The sequence below is a fragment of the Aethalodelphis obliquidens genome, unplaced genomic scaffold (assembly GCF_003676395.1).
Source record: "Aethalodelphis obliquidens isolate GAN/ISIS:26980383/991018 unplaced genomic scaffold, ASM367639v1 scaffold8, whole genome shotgun sequence".
Lineage (NCBI taxonomy): Eukaryota > Metazoa > Chordata > Mammalia > Artiodactyla > Delphinidae > Aethalodelphis > Aethalodelphis obliquidens.
Window position 1 is genome coordinate 46806810 of NW_020837952.1, and position 21785 is coordinate 46828594.

General features: G+C 48.2%; 1 protein-coding gene across 1 annotated transcript in view; it reads left to right on the forward strand.

Moving 5' to 3' along the window:
- The window catches only part of STAB2 (stabilin 2), a 158420-nt gene that overhangs the window by 135541 nt on the left and 1094 nt on the right, over positions 1–21785 (forward strand). The window contains exons 58-68 of the mRNA XM_027107363.1: positions 93–200; positions 1933–2126; positions 3223–3364; positions 7251–7384; positions 8949–9114; positions 9260–9366; positions 11893–12012; positions 12796–12936; positions 15003–15110; positions 16046–16174; positions 17158–17274. Of these exons, the coding sequence (XP_026963164.1) occupies positions 93–200; positions 1933–2126; positions 3223–3364; positions 7251–7384; positions 8949–9114; positions 9260–9366; positions 11893–12012; positions 12796–12936; positions 15003–15110; positions 16046–16174; positions 17158–17274 (1466 nt within the window). The remainder of the gene's footprint in view (positions 1–92; positions 201–1932; positions 2127–3222; positions 3365–7250; positions 7385–8948; positions 9115–9259; positions 9367–11892; positions 12013–12795; positions 12937–15002; positions 15111–16045; positions 16175–17157; positions 17275–21785) is intronic.

Sequence of the window (21785 nt, forward strand, 5' to 3'; positions counted from 1 at the left end):
GCAGGCCAGATGGGGTCTCAGGAAGATGCCTTAGGTGGGTCCCAACCCTTCACATCATGGTGTGGAATGAATGGTGACCTCTTTCTTTGCAGTTCTGCCCCTCGTGTGCATGCCTCCTTGTTCTGCTCATGCCACCTGTAAGGAGAACAACACGTGTGAGTGTAACCTGAATTATGAAGGGGACGGAATAACGTGTACAGGTAGGTCCCATCCGTGCATGGGTGGAATAGCAGCGAGGTGCTAGGAGCAGAGCGGCTCTTGGTCAGGGTGCCTGGGCTCCATCCCGGCCCTTCTGCTTCCTGCTCGGACTGCTTCGGCAATACCCACCCTCTCTGCAACTCAGTTTTCCTCGATGGGTTTGCTCATGCCTGACCTGCCCACTTCCCAGGTCATGACTTTGAAACTGCTTTGCCAACTGTGATGCACTTTGTTTTATGGTATTTCTGTGACTTTACAGATAATCCAGTCTTACTTCAAAAAAATTGAGAAACTATACTACAGTATTTAAAAAACAACAGTGAAACCTACACATGCTCTCACCACTCGGTGAGAACCACTTTGAACACTGAAATGTCTCTGTCTCTAGTAGTTACAATATAGGTTCAGCCACACAGAGACCCAAATGAACAGTGGCACAAACAAGGCAGATGTTTAAATGTTTATTTTTATCTCTTATAGCAGTTTGCATGGAGGCATCCAGGGCTAACATAGGGTTTCACTCTGAAAGGTCACCTGGGGGCCCAGACTCCTTCTATCTTTTTGCTCTGCCATTGTTCACTTGCCTGGCCCAAGATGGTCACTACCAAAGCACATCCCAGGCAGCAGGATAGAGAGGGAGAGAGAGGAGGCAAACCTCCTCCCTTTAAGGACACACCTAGAAGAGGCTAAAATCCTGTCTGCTTCCACCCCATTGGCTGGAACCTCATCATCTGTCACACCTAGGACAGGGCAGCCTGGGAAATGTAGTCTTCAGTTGGACAACCATGAAGCCCAGCTGAAAATCTACTACTATAGAAAAAGAAGACAATAGGTACTGGGGGGAAGCTACTAGTCCTGGGCACGCATACTTTCTAACTGCTCTCATGAGTAGATCTTCATATAGAGATATATACTTTCTTTACAGAACTGAGATCTTGCTATACCTGTTGTTCTGTGATCTGCTACGAGGCAGTCTAGAAGTAGCTCAGCAACAGCAGTGGCAGCAAAGACCCAGGTTCTGTCTTTCTGCTCTGCCAGCCTTAGGCCGAGGCCTTTTGTCCTCATGTTCATGCTCTCAGGGTCTCAAGTGGCTGCCACCACTCTAGCCAAAAAGTCAGACGAGAGAAATCAGAGCGCTTTCCAGCTACTCCTGAGGCTGGAGCTAATCTACTATTAGGTTGAAATTTGGGGGATCAAGAAAACAAAGGTTAAGGGGCACACAAAACAGTGGGGAAAGTGCAGGCTTTGGAGTCAAACCAACCTGGCTTTAAATCCCAGTCCCTCCACGTTGTAGCTGGTTTGCCTTTGTCAGGTCAGTTAAGCTCTGAGTTTCCATTTGTTAATCTGCAGAATGGGGGTAACAATGTCTATGTCACAAGGTGCTCACTAGTGCACTAACCCTACACACACACGCGCGCGTGCGCGCGCGACTATGTCCTAACACTAAAAACCCAAACTCATTAGAAAACTACTACCAAAGTAAAGTATGTGATTAAAAAAAAGAGCAGAGGTAGACAGATGTCACCAGGCCTGGTCTATGAGGGTGTTCGCCACAGGACACTAGTGTTGGCAAATGCAGCACAGAGGCCACCAGGCACAGGGAGAGAAGGCACTGCAATGTTGGGGCCCGTTGTCTCGCCCAGCGCCACTGGTCCTGGGGTGACCCACACCTCCATCTGAAGCCTGTGTTACACAGAGCGTGGTTCATTGAGCCCTTGTCCTCTGCTCTTGCAGTTGTGGATTTCTGCAAACAGAACAACGGGGGGTGTGCAAAGGTCGCCAAGTGCTCCCAGAAGGGCACGAAGGTCTCCTGCAGCTGTCAGAAGGGCTACCAGGGAGATGGCCACAGCTGCACGGAGATAGACCCCTGTGCGGATGGCCTCAATGGCGGGTGTCATGAGCATGCCACGTGCCAGATGACCGGCCCGGTGAGTCTCGTCTCCCCGGGGAAATTGGGGGTGGGGAGCCCTTGTGCCTCGCTCAGCCTTGCTTCTCCTCTCGGGTTACCTTTGGCCTCTTCCTAAGCCTTCTTCCCACGTGAGTCTATTTCTTGTTAAGTCAGCGGGCTAAATACGAAGTGGTACCCTATGCAGAAAAAGGACCTTACTGGAAAAGCTGGTGAAGTCCACATAAAGTCTGTTGTTTAGTTAACCATAATACACCGACACTAAGTTTTTAGTTTTGACAATGAACTATGGTTTTGGAAGATGTTAACGTTAGGAGAAACTGAGTGGAGGATATAAGGAGACTCTCTCTCTGCAACTTTTCTCTAAATCTGAAATTATTCCAAATAAAAAAGTTGGTAAGAGGTGGCAGGAAAAGTGCAGTTTGGGCACTCACTCAGGTCTTTCTGGAATGGAATCGTGCCCTGTTGCCCCATTTCTCTGGTGGGAAGGAAAGATGGTGGGAGATGATGTCGATTATATTACAGTTATAAACATGAACTCGGAGTCAGGCAGCCTTTGAGTCTTTGTTCCTGGCCTGACACGCTGTGTGGTCTGGGGCTGGCTGCTTAACCTCTCTGAGCCTCAGTTTCCTCATTCACAAAGTGGGCCTCATAATACTGCGAACCTCACAGGATTGTTGTGGATGTTAAATGGGATCATTCATTGACTCAACAAACGGTCATCAGGCACCTACTTTGTGCTGTTGTAGCTGCCAAGGATGTAGCGATCAAAAGCTTATACACGAGTAGGGGGAGGGGGCATCTTCAGTACAGAAATGAGTGTACAAGGTACCTTCAGAGAGGGCCAAGAGTCAGGAGGAACAAAAATCAGGCCAGTGTGATAAAAAGGGACCGGGAGTCAGGGAAGCGACATCTGAGCTGAGATGTAAAGGAGGACATTCCATCCTGAGCCTGTGCAAAAGCAAGACGGAGCAGTAACTCAGTCCCCACCGGACCGGACAGGCATGTTTCTTACCCTTCTGAGCACCTCCTGTGCTGGATGGTGGCCCGCGGAGCACATGGGGTTCTGGGGGCCCAGAGAGGGGCCTTTTTCATCTTCCCCACTCTTCCCCCCCTAGGGCAAGCACAAGTGTGAATGTAAACGTCATTACGTGGGAGACGGGCTGGACTGTGAACTGGAGCAGCTGCCCATCGACCGCTGCCTGCAGGACAATGGGCAGTGCCACGCCGACGCCGACTGTGCTGACCTCCACTTCCAAGGTCAGTGTGGCCCGAAGCACCTGGCCTCAGGCATGGGGAAGGGACCTCTGCAAGAGCAAAGGGTCAGGGACTTCCCTAGTGGTGCAGTGGTTGGGACTTCGCCTTCCAGTGCAGGCGGGCGGGTTCGATCCCTGGTAGGGGAGCTAGGATCCCACATGCCTCAAGGCCAAAAAACCAAAACATAAAGCAGAAGAAATGTTGTAACAAATCCAATAAAGACTTCAAAAGTGGTCCACATCAGGAAAAAAAATCTTAAAAAACAAACTGGGACCAAACAGCCCATGCATTGCCCAGGACCCAGTGGAGGCTGACATCAAGCACATCGAGGGTTCGGATTTCAACATACAAATTTGTGGGGGACACAGACATTCAGTCCCTATCACGCATCGAGTCCTAAGACACCTCAAGTCCATTTTGGGGATGAAATGGAGGAAATATAAGCAGGAGAAATACACAGGAGATACGACAAATATATGACACTGTCTCTTCTTGCAAGGAGATTCCCAATGGAGTTGAGGACATTTTTTAATCAACAAGACCGGGGGAAGAAAGGTAATAAGACAGAAGATAGTGATTTATCTCATGCTGATGGTGCAACTGAAGGGAGAGAGCAAGCTGGTTAGAGAAAAACTGGAAGCAGGGACTCAGGCAGATATTTGTACACCCACGTTCACAGCAGCATTATTCACAACAGCCAAAGGGCAGAAACAACTGAAATGTTCAACCTATGGATGGATAGATAAAATGCAGTATACAGTGGGAAATTACTCACCCTGTAAAAGGAATGAAATTCTGTACATGCTACAGCGTCAATGAACCTTGAAAACATGCGCCATGAAATAAGCCAGACACAAAAGGACAAACATTGTACTCTTCCACAGACAGAAGGTACCTATAATAGGCAAATTCAGAGAGACGGAAGGAAGGATAGAGGTTACTGAAGGGCGGGGAGAGGGGGTCATTCTTTAATGGGTACGAAGTTTCTGTTTGGGGTGATGGAAACATTCTAGAAATGGACAGTGCTGATGGTTGCACATGTAAATACTTAATGCCACGGAATTGTACACTTCAAGTGGTCAAAAGGGCGAATTTTATGTTATGTGTATTTTACCGCAATAAAATTTTTTTAAAAAAGAATAGAGAAGGGAAGGATCTCTGGGTGGGATGAGAGAGGGAATCCCAGGGAGCTGAATAGAGGCCTGGGCCTACAGTAGACGCTTGAAAGATGCTGGAGTTGAGCTATGCACAGAAGAGCTGGCAAGACTTTCTGCTGGGAGGACTCATGGACAGCAGTTATCAGGGGTCAGCTGAGAAGGACGAGGCGATGGTGGGAGGGACAGCATAATATCAAGGCTATGACCCCAAGGTAACAGGGTCTCTGCGGGGAAGAGGAGTGAGATGAGGGAGAAAAGGGCACACCGTGGACATGGAGAGTGAAGAAAAGGAAAGGGTCGACCATAACGTAAGGTTTCCATCTCGAGAGACCAACCCAGTGGTGGTGTTAAAGCAGTCTGGGAGTAGGGGGCCCAAGAATTTTGAAAGCTTTGCTGGGGACAGTCTATGTTCAAGGTGATGACGGATCTTCCAAGTTCTATTTCAAGGTGATGGGGGGACTTCAAAGCAGGGAGATTCTGTAGGCGGTTGTTATTTAGGATGGGGTCAAGAATGAGCAGTTGGGACCAGGGATGTTGATTCATGAGTCATTTGCCAGGAGGAGTGTGGAGTCGAGGTGCTTGGCTTTTTTCTTTAGGGCGCGATTCATTCAGCCAGTCCTGCCTGTTCCCACAACTCACTGAATCTATTCAGTCCGTGGAACATCGCCCATCTTCTCCAGGGGGCTTTTCTCTTCTACTTTTTTATGAATACTGAGACAGTGATGGTAGTGATATTAAGTGACTGAGCGTCACACTGGACCCACCTTCTGTTGTGGCTGAGTGGTTACCCTTAAGAAGACGAGATGGCATTGGGATGCCTCAGCTGTCCCGGTGGGCAGGCAACGGAGGCATCCCACACTCAGGAGGAAGTGCCTACTCTCACACAGTTCCGAGGAGGGCAAACACACACAGCCTCTGTGGCATCCAATTCGGCAGTGTGTGCAGAGAGCCTCATGACATTCAAGGGACACATCCTATTGAAATAATCTAAGAATTGAATAACGGGAAACATACCATCCCAGCATTACCTAACATCACAAAAAATTAGAAATAACAAATATCTAACAGTAAAGGATGAGCAAATATACTGTTATATCCACTCAAGGGCACTATTAAGAATTGTGGGGACTTCTCTGGTGGCGCAGTGGTTAAGAATCCGCCTGCCAGTGCAGGGGACACGGGTTCGAGCCCTGGTCCGGGAAGATCCCACATGCCGCGTAGCCACTAAGCCCATGTGCCCCAACTACTGAGCCTGTGCTCTAGAGCCCGCGAGCCACAACTACTGAGCCCGTGCACCACAACTACTGAAGCCCACACACCCTAGAGCCCGCACGCTGCAACTACTGAGCCCATGTGCTGCAACTACTGAGCCCACGCGCCACAACTACTGAGCCCATGTGTCACAACGACTGAAGCCCACGCACCCTAGAGCCCATGTGCCACAACTACTGAGCCCACGCGCCACAACTACTGAGCCCACGTGCTGCAACTACTGATGCCCGCATGCCTAGAGCCCGTGTTCCACAACAAGGGAAGCCTGCGCACTGCAGCGAAGAGCAGCCCCCGCTCGCCGCAACTAGAGAAAGCCTGTGCACAGCAACAAAGACCCAGCGCAGCCAAAAAATAATTAATTTTAAAAAAAGAATCGTGTTGACTTGGGAAGGAGACAAGGCTAAACACCTTTCCGTCCTTCCCCAAGCTGTTATATTGGTAAGTGTTTATATTTCAGGTGTGGCTGACAAGATTATATGGCCTGTGGATGAATATACTATTGTCTGCGGTCAAAGAAGACAATCTTGGGAATTCCCTGGTGGTCCAGTGGTTAGGACCCCACACTTCCACTGCAGGGGGCACAGGTTCGATCCCTGGTCAGGGAACTAAGATCCCGCAAGCCGGGCAGCCAAAAAAAAAAAAAGAAAGAAAGAAAAAAATCTTAAACTTCGCTCTTTTGGGGGTAGAAAGTACCCTTTTAGTGGCATTTGATAAAGAACTTGACAATATAAAAATTTGACTTGTTTCTTGAAGTCACATGCATTGGTCTCTGCATTAACTGGTTAAAAAAAAGATACCAACTATTTAAAAAGGATTAAAATCTTCTAGTATCTTAGGGGGAGAATGGCTAGAAAGCTTTTGTAAAGGCATAGTGGCAATCAGAAAACACATGGGGTCCTTGGCAGAAACTCACATTAATGTATTTTTTTTTCATGGCTGTGAAGTTCACAAAAAGTGTTCAACTAAAAGTGTCAAGGGGAAATTATGTTGCCAGAGAAAATTTATAATATTGGGAAATAATCGTGATTTCGCATTATAAGAAAGATTTCTAAAAACTAAATATGCAGCATACTGCCACACTTGTGGTATATATGACATGTAAACGGACAGGGAAAAAGACTGGAAGGGTGAAATTACATCAAAATTAAAAGTTACAAAAATAAAAATTCTGTACGGAAGTACATCAGAATGTTAGCCATGGAGTAATGATTATTTCCAGAGAGCGGGACTGTAGGTGATTTTTGTTCATCTCTTTTCTTTTCCGTACGGCCCAGATTTCTACCAGGCACGTGCTACTTTCATAGTTAGAAAAGAAATAAGTATTTTAAATGACATCTCAAAGGGGAGTGGCATCCCAAGAAACCCTGGGATACGGTCAGCCTTCCACTTTGAAAACCTCTGATGAAAGCACTGCCAGCCAGGGCGGCCGGCCTGGACGATTCCTCTCCTCCCCCTTCTAGATACCACCGCTGGAGTGTTCCATCTACGCTCCCCGCTGGGCCAGTACAAGCTGACCTTTGACAAAGCCAGAGAGGCCTGTACCAAGGAAGCTGCAACCATGGCAACCTACAACCAGCTCTCCTACGCCCAGAAGGTGGGGCCCAGTTGGCGGGCACTGTGCAGGCAGGGTCTTCAGGGGAGGAGATGCAGCTTCCTCTGGACACAGGGGAGACTCAGGCTGTTGCCTTCCTGGAGCAGGGAGTTCAGGGAGCTCCTGGAGCAATAACGATTCGTCATGTCCACCGGGAGTCTACCGTGTGTCAGGCACAGTGTGGGGTGCTTCCCTGACATTACTGTCCATTCTGACAACATCCTTGGAGGTAGGTATTCCTATCTTTTTACAGATAGGGCAACTGAGGCTCTGAAGGGTAATGTGCCCAATGTCACCCAGCCAAGCAGTGGCAGGTCCAGCATTCCAGGTACCCCTGACTCCAAAAGTCTGCTCTTGATCATGACATTCAACCACCAAGGCAGAGGCACAGACTGGGAGTGTGTACCTCATAGATGGAAACCAGAAAGACATCAGTTAACCACAAGCCTAGGATCTCCCTGAACCCACAAAGCAGCTGAGTTTTCTGGAATAGCCGGGGCTCTCTTTGTCTGGAGGGGCTGTGAAGGGAGTACATGGGAAGTGCCCCAGCTCTCAGCCACAGCCAGGGAGGAAATGGAGCTCTGGTCAGGGCTACTCTCTTAGCCTCTAAAACCAGAAGCCAATTAGGAAAGGTCAGCGACTTTGAGTGACCTGCTAGTGACTGCTCACTGGGAGTAGAGGAGACCACTGTCCATCAGGATGATGTTACTGCCCTCCAACCTCCATCACTACCAGATCCTCAGACCTGACGTTTCTTTACCAAGGAGCAAAGCCTTTGATGCCAGGACCCAGCATCTTGGAGGGTCAGAATTTCTTGTTTCTCCTGCTTGCTGGTTGTATGGCCTTGATCAAGCCATTGAAACCTCTGTCCCACCGGGCATGTTTGTATAAGGACTAAAGGTAATATGGTACAGTGACTGGCACACAGTAGGAACTCAGTTTTTAAGATTAAGAGCTCTGGAGTAGACTGCATGGGTGTGAATCTCAACTCCGCTACTCGCTGGCTGTATGACTTTGAGCAAGTTACTTAACCCTTTTTGCCTCTATTTTCTCAATTATATGATAGAGGTTTTTTTTAAGTTTCTATCTCAAAGGGTTGATATAAGTGTCAAAGGTGCTGACACATGAAAAGCCCTTGCAACAGAACCTGGCTCAGAATAAGCTCTCAATAAGTGTTACAGTGAATGGTGATGGTGATGATGGTGAGGATGATGACTGATGATCCGTTACAGTTCTATCAACCCATAAGCAGAAGAATTTGCACCCAGGGAAAAAATAGCTGATTGCAAATCCTTTCTCGAGAGCAGAGGGAAGAAAAATGAGTGTGAAGGACCCGGGCACCTACAGGAAAGAGAAGGCACCACTTTCATCCATCCAATGGCTCAATCAACAAAAATTTAATGAACACCTACTATGTTCCAGGCACGGGGGTACAATAGGCAAAATGAGCCATAATTCCAAACTCCATGGAGTTTTCAGTCTGATGCGGGAGTCAGACGTTACCCAAAGAACTCCACAACAAATATGAAATCACAGCTGACCCATGGCCACATCTGTGTCCCTACAGGCCAAGTACCACCTCTGCTCAGCAGGCTGGCTGGACAGTGGGCGAGTAGCCTACCCCACATCCTACTCCTCCCAGAACTGTGGCTCTGGTGTCATTGGGATAGTGGACTACGGAACAAGAAACAACAAGAGTGAAATGTGGGATGTCTTCTGCTACCGGATGAAAGGTAACGGCGCACACGCCACTTTAGATTCCAGGCCATGCAGCTGCTGAGCAATCCTCAGCCTGGCCAGCCGACCTCCCAGGGTGAGATGGGGCAGCCCAGGCCCCTGCCTCACTGGGGTGGGCCCCCGTGCGCTCCTGCCTTCCAGATGTGAACTGCACCTGCAAGGCAGGCTACGTGGGAGATGGCTTCTCGTGCAGTGGAAATCTGTTGCAGGTCCTGATGTCCTTCCCCTCGCTCACAAACTTCCTGACGGTATGTATGTACCATGTCTGTTTGCTTTCGCCTCGGGGTGGAGGGGTCGCCTCAAAGCAGGTATTAGAGAGGTGAGTCCTTCAAAGAAGACAGAGGTTCACAGTCATAGTTAAGAGCATGGACACTGACAAAAAAAAAAGACAAAAAAAAAAAAAGGGACTTCCTGGCGGTCCAGTAGTTAAGACCCCACGCTTCCAATGCAGGGGCCGCGGGTTCAATCCCTAGTCAGGGAACTAAGATCCCACATGACGTGTGGCGCAGCCGAAAAAAAAAAAAAAGTCTCGGAAGGGCGTGGACACTGAGCCTCACTGCCTGAGTCTGAAGCTTAGGTTTGCCACTTGGTGCAGCACCTTAAGTGAGTTACTTTCCCTTCTGAGCCTCAGTTTGCTCATCTGTAAAATGGAGATGATGATAGCACCAGTCTCATAGGGGCACTGTGATAAACAGATGACCTAATATTTGTAAAGTGCTTAGCCCTGTGGCCAGCAGATGCAAAATGCTATACTGGTATTAGCTGGTATTCTTATCTCTGTCTGCAACTACAGCAGCTTCAGAGTCGGCCCTGGAGGAGTAAGATGCTCTTTTATCTTTGTGGGCAGGGTAGGCACAGTTAGCTAAGTCTACCTGGTGGTCACCCAGTGAGCCAGATTCTCCACACGGGGTCAGCCTGCATTTTGCACTTATTTTTTTCTCTTTTCGGCTGCACCGTGCGGCTTGCGGGATCTTACTTCCCCAACCAGGGATCGAACCCACACCCTCGGCAGTGAAAGCGCAGAGTCCTAACCACTGGACCACCAGGGAATTCCTGCACTGCACTTAAAGTCACTTTAATATTCTACAAGCCACGTCCAATGAAGAGAAAGCCCCTGTTAGAGAAGGAATTGGTGTTGACTGATGAAAGAACTGAGCTAATAATTTTAATAACAATAGCTAAAATTTCTTACGCACTTCCTTCGCACTTCCTTCGCAGGGGGCATTGTACTGAGCCCTTTCGGGGCCCTTTTCACTTGGTTCATAGAACATAAGCTCCATAAGGGAAAGGATTTTCTCTGCCTTGTGGCTGGCATGTAGTAGGTTCTCAATAAATACTTGCTAGAAGGAATAAATCCTTATGCAACCTTATGAAGTCACTTCTGCTGTTATTCCCATTTTGCAGATAAAGAAACTGAGGCTTAGCAAGGTCAAGGACATAGCCAAGGAGAGGGGACTGAGCATAAGTATAGGAGCAGGGCAGAAGCTAAACCAAGGACCCCACAATGGCGAGCCTTTTTCCACAGACCAAAGGTATCCACCTAACTCGTCTAAAAATTCAGCGTTACCGTAAATACTCTAAAGGTAAACACCCAAACCAATATTTGTGCTGCATGGGAGCTCGGCTTGTGACAGCATCTCAGAGAAAAGACGGTGTAGAACAAAACTCACTGGCTATGTGCCCTTCAGCAAATTATCTTCTCTGGGTGTCAGTGGTACTCTCTGCACAATGACAAAGCTGAACTGGGTAGTGTGACTTTTTAAAATTTGTTCAGTGAGTATTTATTGAGTACTTACAAAGTGCTTCAGATACATCAGTGAACAAAATAGACAAACAATAAACAGAATAAATAAATAAATAGTATTGAAAGCTAGAAGATGATCTAGGCTATGGGGGGTGGGGTGGGGAGGGTAAGGGGAACCACAGGGTTCCCTTTTTTTTTTTTTTTTTTTTTTTTTTGGCGTTACGCGGGCCTCTCACCGTTGTGGCCTCTCCCGTTGTGGAGCACAGGCTCCGGACGCGCAGGCTCAGCGGCCATGGCTCACGGGCCCAGCCGCTCAGCAGCACGTGGGATCTTCCCGGACAGGGGCACGAACCCATGTCCCCTGCATCGGCAGGCGGACTCTCAACCACTGCGCCACCAGGGAAGCCCAGGGTTCCCATTTTGCATAGAGTGATGAGGAAAGGCCTTAGTGAGAAGGTGACACGTGAGTAAAGTGTGAACAGAAGAGAGGAAGTTAACCGTGCAGATTTGGAGGAAGAATCTTCCAGGCAGAAGAAACAACCAGGCAAAGGATGAAAGGCAGGAGAGTGCTGGGCAAGCTTGAGGAACGTCAGGGAGGCCAGCGTGGCTGGAACAGAGTGAGCGAGAGGACAGCCGGGCACGGGGTCAGAGGAGCAACAGTCCAGATGGTTTGGGCCTCACGGGCCACTGTAAGGACTTTGGCTTTTCCTCTGGGAGAAGTGGGGGCCCTTGCAGGGTTTTGACAAAAGGAGACTCAAGACTTCACTTAACGTTTCAAAGACCACACGGGCTGTCATGTTGAGAATGGCCTGTGATCTGGCCATGACTTGGGACTATAGGATTTATTGAGGAAAGGAAATATCCTCCTACAGTCTTCTCAAGGGGCAGTCAGACAGAAGAGCGGACGAGTGGCAGCCTGAATTGGGACGACCAGCAGGAATATTCCCAGAGGGGTGATGCTACCCTCTCCAGCCACCCCGGTCCCTGCACACCAGGCTGACCCGTCTGACCACCTCCTTCCTCTCCCCAGGAAGTGCTGGCCTATTCCAACAGCTCAGCCAGAGGCCGGGCGTTTCTGAAACACCTGACTGACCTGTCGATCCGAAGCACGCTCTTTGTGCCACAGAACAGCGGGCTGGGGGAAGATGAGGTGAGTTGGGTTCCTGATGTCTGTGCTTTAGGCTAGCGCTTCTAGACAGTATCAGTTGTCTGTCACCACAATAGTGCAACGCTACAAACGATCCCAGAATGCAGTGGCTACACATTTATGTAGCTCCAACATCTGTAGATCAGCTGGCAGTTCTTCCGGGCTAGGCCAGGCGTGCTCATGTGTCTAAGCTGGGCTGGCCGTCAGGTTACCTAGGCTGGCTTGTCTGGGGCTCTGCTCCGCAGGGCTCTCATCCTCCAGCAGTCTAGCCCAGGCTTGTGGCGAGAGCAAGCCCAGTCCTGCCAGTGCTTTCTAAGCCCCTGTCTGGTCACAGTTGCTAATATGCCACTGGCCCAACAGGTCATGTGGCTGAGCCCAAAGTCAGAGTGGGAGGCCCTCAGATGATGTGGTAAAGAGCAGGGATACGGGGAGGGGTGAAGAACCAGGGCCATGGGGGCAACTGATCTACTACATCAACCTTTTTCATGTCACGGCACAGAGAGGAACTGGCAGTGTTTATTCAGCCCACCCACGGGCTCTGACAGCCTAGACCCCACTGAGGGCTGAGAGAAGCAATAGCTCTGCTCACTTGTTACCCACTCAAGACCCATTCCTCCCAGGACACCACTGGGAAGCTCTGCTTTGTCCATAAAAATGACTTTCAAAGTGGAGGCAGAAAAACCAAGGCTTTGCGAAGTGATTTCCCCCGGGTCATCCTTGTCATTAAAAGGAGAAAATATTGCTTGGCCTTTAAAGACCGTTTTCGTGTCTCTTCTCTGCTCTCAGACTCTGTCTGGGCGGGACATCGAGCACCATCTCGCCAATGTCAGCATCTTTTTTTACAATGACCTTGTCAACGGTACCGTCCTGCACACTAGGCTGGGAAGCCAGCTGCTCATCACCTCCAGCCAGGACCAGCGCCAACTGGTATGAAAAGTCTTCTGGGCTTATCGGGGGAAGTGGGGATAATATATGCCAAGCTCCTAGCAGAGAGTAGGTGCTTAATAGATGGCAACTCTTATAATGTGAAAGTAAACTCCGAAGCTGCAGTTAGCGGTACTAGCTGCACACCAGGACACACCACACTGACAGGCAGCCCCTACCCTTTGGGAAATAAGCCATTGGTGACCGCCAGCCCCAGAAGCTGGTGAACCAGCTTTAAATGAAACCATTTTAAAGCAGTCCGATTCTCTGCCCTTATTTCTGTCAGATTGGCAGCCTATCCTAGGTGTTAACATGTGAGCCTTCAAGTCAAATGACCCTCGTATGAAAACCAGTTCTGCCACTCACTAGCTCTAGGAACTTAGACAAGTCATCTCACTTCTCAGTGTCCCGATTTCCTCATCTGAAAAGCAGGGATGTTGGTGATGTGTTAATGATGTTGATGATGATGGTGGTGGTGGTAGCGGTGATGATGATTATGATGGTAATAGTGATATTTTGATAATGGTGGTGTTAATGATGTTGGTAATGATGATAATTATGATGGTAATAATAGCGATATTATTTTGATAATGGTGATGTTAATGATGGTGGTGTGTTGATGTTGATGATGGTGGTGTGTTGATGATTATTCTGATGATGATGGTGGTGGTGGCGGGGATGATAGTGGTGGTAGTGATATTAGAAGTAGTGATAGTCGTGGTGGTAATGTGACCATGACAACCATGATGTTCAAATCACAGGCTTTTTTAAAAATATATTTTTTAATCGAAGTATAGTTGATTTACAATGTTGTGTTAGTTTTAGGAATACAGCAAAATGATTCAGTTATATATATATTCAATTATATATATTTTTTTCAGATTCTTTTCCCATACAGGTTATTACAAAATATTGACTATAGTTCCCTGTGCTATATAGGAGGTCCTTGTTAATTATCTATTTTATATATAGTAGAGTATATCTGTTAATCCTATACTCCTAATATATCCCTCCTCCCTAGCTTTCCCCTGCGTTAACCGTAAGTCCATGTTGCTGCAAATGGCATTATTTCATTTTTCTATGGCTGAGTAATATTCCATTGTATATATGTACCACATCTTCTTTATCCATCCATCTGTCAATGGAAATTTAGGTTGCTTCCATGTCTTGGCTATTGTAAATAGTGCTGCTATGAACATTGGGGTGCGTGTATCTTTTCGAATTATGGTTTTCTCCAGATATACGCCCAGGAGTGGGATTGCCGGATAGACCCTCTCCAGCATTTATTATTTGTAGACTTTCTGATGACGGCCATTCTGACTGGTGTGAGGTGATACCTCATTGCAGTTTTGTCAAATCATAGGCTTTTATGGAGATTCGGTGATTCAAGTCTTTCGACGTGTGATAATAGTGTCTGACATGTAGCAAGAGCTAAATGAATTACTTTTAATTTTTACCTAATAAATGATCTTTGTTACCGACGATCAGTAGTTTAGACCAGTGCTTCTCAAACTTTACTATGCATTTTAATCACCTACAGGTTTGTGCAAATGCATGTTGTGATTCAGTGGGTGGGTTGTGAGGCCTCAGGTTCTGCACTTCTAAGCACTCTCAGGTGACTGTCCACGCCACAAGCCAGTGGAGCACACTTTGATTAGCAAGGAATTAGATCACTTAAAATCCCTTTCTAACAGTGTGGTGTGATGTTCACAGCAGTGGATCTGGAATCCAGAGGCATGGGATTTGCCACCTACGACCTGGGTGATCTTGGACATACCATTTTCCTTCTGAACTCTCATCTGTTAAACAAGTGGGCTGGACAGAATGACCTCCTGGGGTCTCTGCAGCTCTTAGATCAGCTAATTGGCACAAGAGCTACTAATGTGTTTTGGGCTGTCCAGAGGGTGAGCGCAAGTCCTATGCTACCTGTCAGTGAGGACTGGCCTGAAGCCCAGGTGCCACGACCTCAGGGAAAACTGGACAACTTTCCTCCATGAAAGGGCTGCCCACATGGAGAGTAAGAGTCAGGTGGTCAGAGATCTCCACCAGCCTCTTCTCATCTCCCCTAGGAGACCAGGTTCGTTGATGGAAGAGCCATTCTGCAGTGGGACATCTTTGCCTCCAATGGGATTATTCATGTCATTTCCAGGCCTTTAAAAGCACCTCCCACCCCAGTGGTGAGTATCCAGGGTTCCTGGTGAGGGGCCAGGGGGAATCCCAATGTCCACTCCCCAAGAAGCAAACTACTCCCGGAAGCCCTGTCCACCCCTCCTCCGGATACTGGAGGCGCCTCCCCCATCCACGGCAGCTGGCCTCAGGGATGCCGGCCCTGTTGCATCCCACCCCCCACCTCCAGTGTGTTAGCAGCATAACACCTGTCACCATCAATATCTGCTGAATGAAAAGGGCAGGATGGGCCAATGGAGAAACCACTGGAAAGGGAGTGAAAATCCTGAGCATCTCCACTTCGTAACCGTGTGACCTTAGACAAGTCCCAGAACATCACTGAGCCCCATTTTTCTTATCTGCAAAATCGAGGTCGTAATGCCTTCCTCCCTGGGTTCTTGGGAGGGCGAGTTAATATAAAATAATGAAGACAGTCCCTGGCACATAGTACATGCTATATAAGAGTTGGTCGGCTGTGGTTGGTTGGTGGTGGTGATGTTAGTATTCTAACTTTGTTCTAAAAGTATGAGGGAGGGGCGAGCACAGCTGGCTGCTGGGAAGTTCCACAGCATAGTGGTTAAGCACATAAGTTCCAAAGCCAGGCTGGCTTCCAAAGCCCACCTCTACCACTCACAGGCTGTGTGATATTGGGCAAGTGCTTACCCGCTCTGTGTCTCCATTCTCCCGTATGAAAGTGGAAACAATAAAAATTGTTCTTATCTCTTTGTGTTATTATACATTTAAATGGATTATTTTGTGTAAGGGGGCTTAGAACAGACCCTGGAAATAGTAAGGGCTAGATACCTGTTAACAATTTTATCATTATTTTTATCCCAACTGGTACCAAGATGCCTCAGGCCAGCCAGAATGGGGTAGGCTCCAGAAAGCACACCTCTTTGGGGAAGTCACAGTTTTGAGTACCAACCGCTCCCCTTTCTGTGTTCAGACTTCAAGCCACGCTGGCTTGGGAACGGGGATGTTCTTTGCCATCATCCTGGTCATTGGAGCCATCGCTTTGGCTGCATATTCTTACTTTCGATTAAACCGGAGAACAATTGGCTTTCAGCATTTTGAGGTAAGATGGAGAAAAATGGGAACATGGGCACGGGGGTCCTCTCTGAAACCCAGCCCCTGGCTCTGGGCTGCTTCAGAGAGCTCACGGGCAGCTGGGCGCCTGGCACACACTCCCCGTCTCCTGGGTGGGGCCTCTGCCCCTAAGAGAGCAGCAGTGGCAGCTCCAAGGCCCTCTTCCTGGCCGAGACAGGACACGGAGGAGGGTGATGGGCTGCCAATGGCCCTTCGTGCCAGGGGTCTGGCTTGGAGGCAAATTCACCAGGGGCCCAGGAGGCCACTCATCTTGGAGGATTCACAAGACAGGCACCCACCAGGACTGATCTGAGATTCAAGGCCGACTCTGAGGGTGGGGACAGGGTAGGGACCTACACAGCCAGGGGCCTCACGCCACAGCCAGGGAAACGCGTTGGCCCTCTTTGAACTGTTGAGCCCACATCCAGGTCAGCGGGTCTCGGCTGATGGTGGGGTGACCCTGGGGAGACACTGGGGACCAGGGTTACCAGCAGCCCCCAGGCAGCAGGTCACTTCCTTCTGGCAGACAGCCTGTGTGTTTATCAGCACCATATACATGATTTATAAAACATCACATCTAGCAAAAGTGCACGTGCTGTATGACTCCTTTTATGCTAAGTTCAAGGACAGGCAAAACCACTCCAGGTGACAGGAGTCAGAATAGCGGTTACCCTGGGTGGGACCGGATATTGGCGGGCGAGGGGCATGAGGGAACCTCCTGGGGGGGCTGGAGATGCCCTATATGCTGACTTGGGTGGTGGTCATACCTGGGGGGACGTATTAAGAAGTCATTGAACTGAACATTTAAGATTGGTGCATGATATTATATGTAAGTCAGATCTCAATAAAAGGAAAAGGAAAAAGCTCCCGGAGGTGGGCGGGGGGTGGCTTGCTTTACCCCCCAGTTTTGATGAGACACTCCTGCCTCGGGGACTTGGTGGTGCTCAGCCCTGTGCTTGTCTTTCCGAGCAGTCGGAAGAGGATATCGACGTGGCAGCTCTCGGCAAGCAGCAGCCCGAGAATATCTCGAACCCCATGTACGAGAACACAGCCTCAGCAACCCCAGAACCTTCCTACGACCCCTTCATGGTGAGTGTGTGTTTTTATCTAGGAGCAGGTTCAGCTGGGGTGCAGGGGAACGATGTCTTTCAGCACATCTCAGTGGAAAGCTCTGCACCAAGAAATCTCACTACTAGAACGTGTCTCCCGGCAACAAGCCTAAAATCGAGTGTTGTGAGCTGGGTGAAGCCGTGTAGTTGTGTAGCATTCTGAGCTCTCTTGGGTGGACGGCAGAGGCGTCCAACAGTTAGAGGCAGGGGAGAACTAGGGGTTGCCCAACCGCTACCTTGTGACCAGGTGAGAGGTCACAAGGAGAAGAAATCCTGGGCCAAATTCTGCCACAAACATTGACGAGGCAGCAGGCGCAAAGTTAAGACATAAAACTGCTTCAACGTTTACAATGTTGCCCAGGACTCTCTTGCCTGTTGTCAGAGCTGCGGCTTGCTATAGGAGCTACGCTTCTTTGATAAGGTCTTTTATATCTCGGGGAGCATATTCTGCTCTGGTCTTCCAGGAAAGGACCACTTGTTTCTAGAGTTAGTGACGCTTGCGCTGAGACGGAACCTCCACCGACGTTAACCCCACGGCAGGGCACCCCATTCACGCTGAATGTGGAAGACACCGCCCTGCCTGTAATTTATTACCGGGTCTGGACTGAGAAGCTAGGAGGGAGATAAGAGAAAATGTATATTGGTCTCTGCCCCAGAGCTCATAAACCCTTGTAATTTCCTAAGTGATAAGAACACTAGGGGCATCTTCTGTTCTGATGAGGATCTTCTGGGTGGGCTCCTGGATGGGGGCTGGTCACCAGAAAGACAAGCCATGATTAGAAGGTTGGAATTCTCAGCCCCACCCTTCACCCTTAAAAGAGGAGAGAGGGGCTAGAAACAGAGCTAATAATCAATCATACCCACGTGAGGAAGCCTCCAAAAAATCCCTGTGTGCGTGTGTGTGTGTGTGTGTGTGTGTATCTATTGTGGATTTTTGGTTTGTGGTTACCATGAGGTTTTGATATAGCAGTCTATATATAAACAAGATTGTTTTAAGTTGCTGTTCTTTTAATTTAAATGCATTTCCCATATCCTGCATTTGCACTCTCCTCTCCTCATAATTGCTGGTTTTGATAATCATATTTGTATGCAGATGATTTCCTACCTTTACTGTATGTTTGCCTTTACCGGTGAGCTTTTCCATTCATAATTTTCTTGTTTCTAGTTGTGGCCTTTTCTTCTCCATTTAGAGAAGTTCCTTTAGCATTTGTTGCAAAGCTGGTCTGGTGGTGCTGAATACTCTTAGCTTTTGCCTGTCTGCAAAGCTTTTGATTTCTCCATCGAATCTGAATGAGATCCTCGCTGGGTAGAGTAATCTTGGTTGTAGGTTCTTCCCTTTCAACCCTTTAAATATATCATGCCACTCCCTTCTGGCCTGAAGAGTTTCTGCTGAGAAATCAGCTGATAACCTTATGGGGATTCCTTGTATGTTATTTGTTGCTTTTCCCTTGCTGCTTTTAATATTTTTTCTTTGTCTTTAATTTTTGTCAATTTGATTATTATGTGTCTCGGCATGTTCCTCCTTGGGTTTATCCTGTATGGGACTCTCTGCACTTCCTGGACTTGGGTGACTGTTTCCTTTCCTGAATTTTTCAGCTATTATCTCTTCCAATATTTTCTCAGATCCTTTCTCTCTCTCTTCTTCTGGGACCCCATAATGCAAATGTTGGTGCATTTAATGTTGTCCCAGAGGTCTCTTAGATTGTCCTCATTTCTTTTCATTTTTCTTTATTTTGTTCTGCAGCAGTGAATTCCACCATTCTGTCTTCCAGGTCACTTATCCATTCTTCTACCTCAGTATTCTATTGATTCCTCCTAGTGTATATTTCATTGCAGTTATTGTATTGTTTATCTCTGTTTGTTCTTTAGTTCTTCTAGGTCCTTGTTAAACATTTCTTGTATCTTCTCAATCTGTGCCTCCATTCTTTTTCTGAGGTCTTGGATCATCTTTACTATTACTATTCTGAATTCTTTTTCAGGTAGATTGCCTCTCTCCACTTAATTGTTCTTCTGGGGTTTTATCTTGTTCCTTCATCTGGGACATATTCCTCTGCTGTCTCATTTTGTCTTACTTTGGGTGATTGCTGTTTCCATTCCGCAGGCTGCAGGGTTGTAGTTCTTCTTGCTTCTGCTGTCTGCCCCCTGGTGGGCGAGGCTGTGCAGGCTTCCTGGTGGGAGGGACTGGTTCCTGCCTACTGGTGGGTGGAGCTGGGTCTTGTCCCACTGGTGGCCGCAGCCATGTCAGAGGGTGTGTTTATCACTCAGGAAGGCTTTAAGCAGGCTGTCTGCTGATGGGTGGGGCTGTATCCCCACCCTCTGGGTTGTTGGGCCAGAGGCGTCCCAGCACTGAGCTTACAGACTGTTGGGTGGCGTCACGTCTTGGTTGAGAAAATGGCGGCCTCCAAGAGGGCTCCCACCAATGAATACTCCCTAGAACTACCACCGCCAGTATCTTGTCCCTGCAGTGAGCCACAGCCGCCTCCCGCCTCCTCAGGAGACCCTCCAATACCAGAAGGTAGGTCTGGCCCAGGCTCCTATGAGGTCACGGCTTTTTCCCCTGGGTCCTGTGTGCACCCTCCAAGCGTGGAGTTGGTTTCCCCCAGTCCTGTGGAATTCCTGCGATCAAACCCCGCAGGGCTTCAGAGCCAGTTTCTCTGGGGGCTCCTCCTCCCATTGCCAGACCCCCAGGCTGGGGAGCCTGATGTGGGGCTCAGAACTTTCACTCCTATGAGAGAACCTCTGCTATATAATTATATTCCAGTTTGTGGTTCACCCACCCAGCAGGTATGCGATTTGATCTTATCGCAATTGTGCCCCTCCTACCGTCTCATTGTGGCTGCTTCTTTGTCTTTGGACGTAGGATATCTTTTTTGGTAGGTTCCAGTGTTTTTTTGTCAATGGTTGTTGAGCAGTTAGTTGCGATTTTGGTGTTTTCATAAGAGGTGAGCTCATATCCTTCTACTCCCATCATCAGCCATAAAGTCCCAATCGTAGGGGATTCAGAGAGCTTACACGGTGGTGAACACATCCACGTTGGGAGGGTGACGCACCCCAACTCCACAGGGCAGGAGCTGTACTGAATTTCTGTAAGTTGGCACTGAAACATTACAGTACTTTATTGCACCATTGTAAGCGTGTAGAGTGCAACATTTGTTACTATTTTTCTGCAGTGAACCAAATGCAAATATCCCATGGTTCTTAGTGCCTGTGGTAGATTTAATATGTCTGCAATATTGAAAAATAACCAGATCATAAATCCTGTTTTTTCAATCAAACCCATGTAAAAGTTTCCAGTCCAAATTGCAAGGGCAAGTTCAGCTAAACTGCATCTACTGATAGTCTATTTCTGTAAGCCTTGTGATATTGAAATCAACCTCATTTTAAAAGCAAGGGGGAAAAATTACACATCCTGTTCAATGCTCTCCATGAGCCCCGTGCATGAAAGACTCGCCGGAGGCAGGTGAGAGAGTATCCCAGATGCAGGGGTCAGCTCAACCCTTCTCATTCAACCAGGTGGCAAAAATGTTCCAGGTATGGGAATCCCAAGCTGAGGATACCAGCCCCAAGTGTGCTTGATTCTCATGCCTTTTATACTGAGGGAGCGGGCATTGCCTATAGACTATCTGGAGTCAATCTAGACAGCATGAACATCCATGATGCGAATTAACAAAACTTCAGTGCTGATCAGAGCCACAGACAGCAGACGGTTCAGAGTGGCTGCCTCTGGACTGTGGCTTCTGATTAGACCCTAGTTCAGGATGAATGTTCAACTGGAAAGTTTTTTTTGTAATCAGAGTAACAGCCACCTTTTGTGGGGTGCTTTTTTAATCTTCCTTAATGTAGTATCTAATTTAATCCTCTCACCTCCCTGTCAGGTAACTATTACTAGGATTCTTTATAGCTGAGGAAACTACAGCACAGTTCAAATGATTTGTCCAGGGCCACACACCTTCAAACAGCAGAGACTGCACCCGGAACAGGGCCCTAACCTCCATGCCATGAGCCGTGGGACAGCAGTGTGAAGCCAGGCTCGCTCCCAACACGTGTGTCCACGAGGCCCTGAGGGAAGAATCATGTTTTAGGCTGTAGGGGAGGAAGAAGTTTTCCTTGACCCTCCTAAGATCCCTAGCTGGGCCTGAAAAGTAAACTGGTAAAGACAGACTCACAGGACAAAAGCATGTACATTTTTTTGAATGTTTACCTGTACGTGGGAGCCTTCAGGAGAAAACAAAGACCCAAAGGAGGGACCAGAAGAGGAAGCTTTTGTACCTTTTAGACAATAGATGATGTGTGAGGAATTGACAAGGGAAAGAGGTTTGGCGCTAGGGGTAGTGAATGGTGAAGTCACTGGGAAGATAAGGGTTAGTGAACAAGGTTTGTTTGTACAGATTTTAGTCCCCTGATTCCCCATCTGTGGTGGTGTCTTCTTTCCTCCTGGTACAGGGAGGGCATCTTTCACGTGGGAATTCTATCACCTGTTTCAGGAAAGAA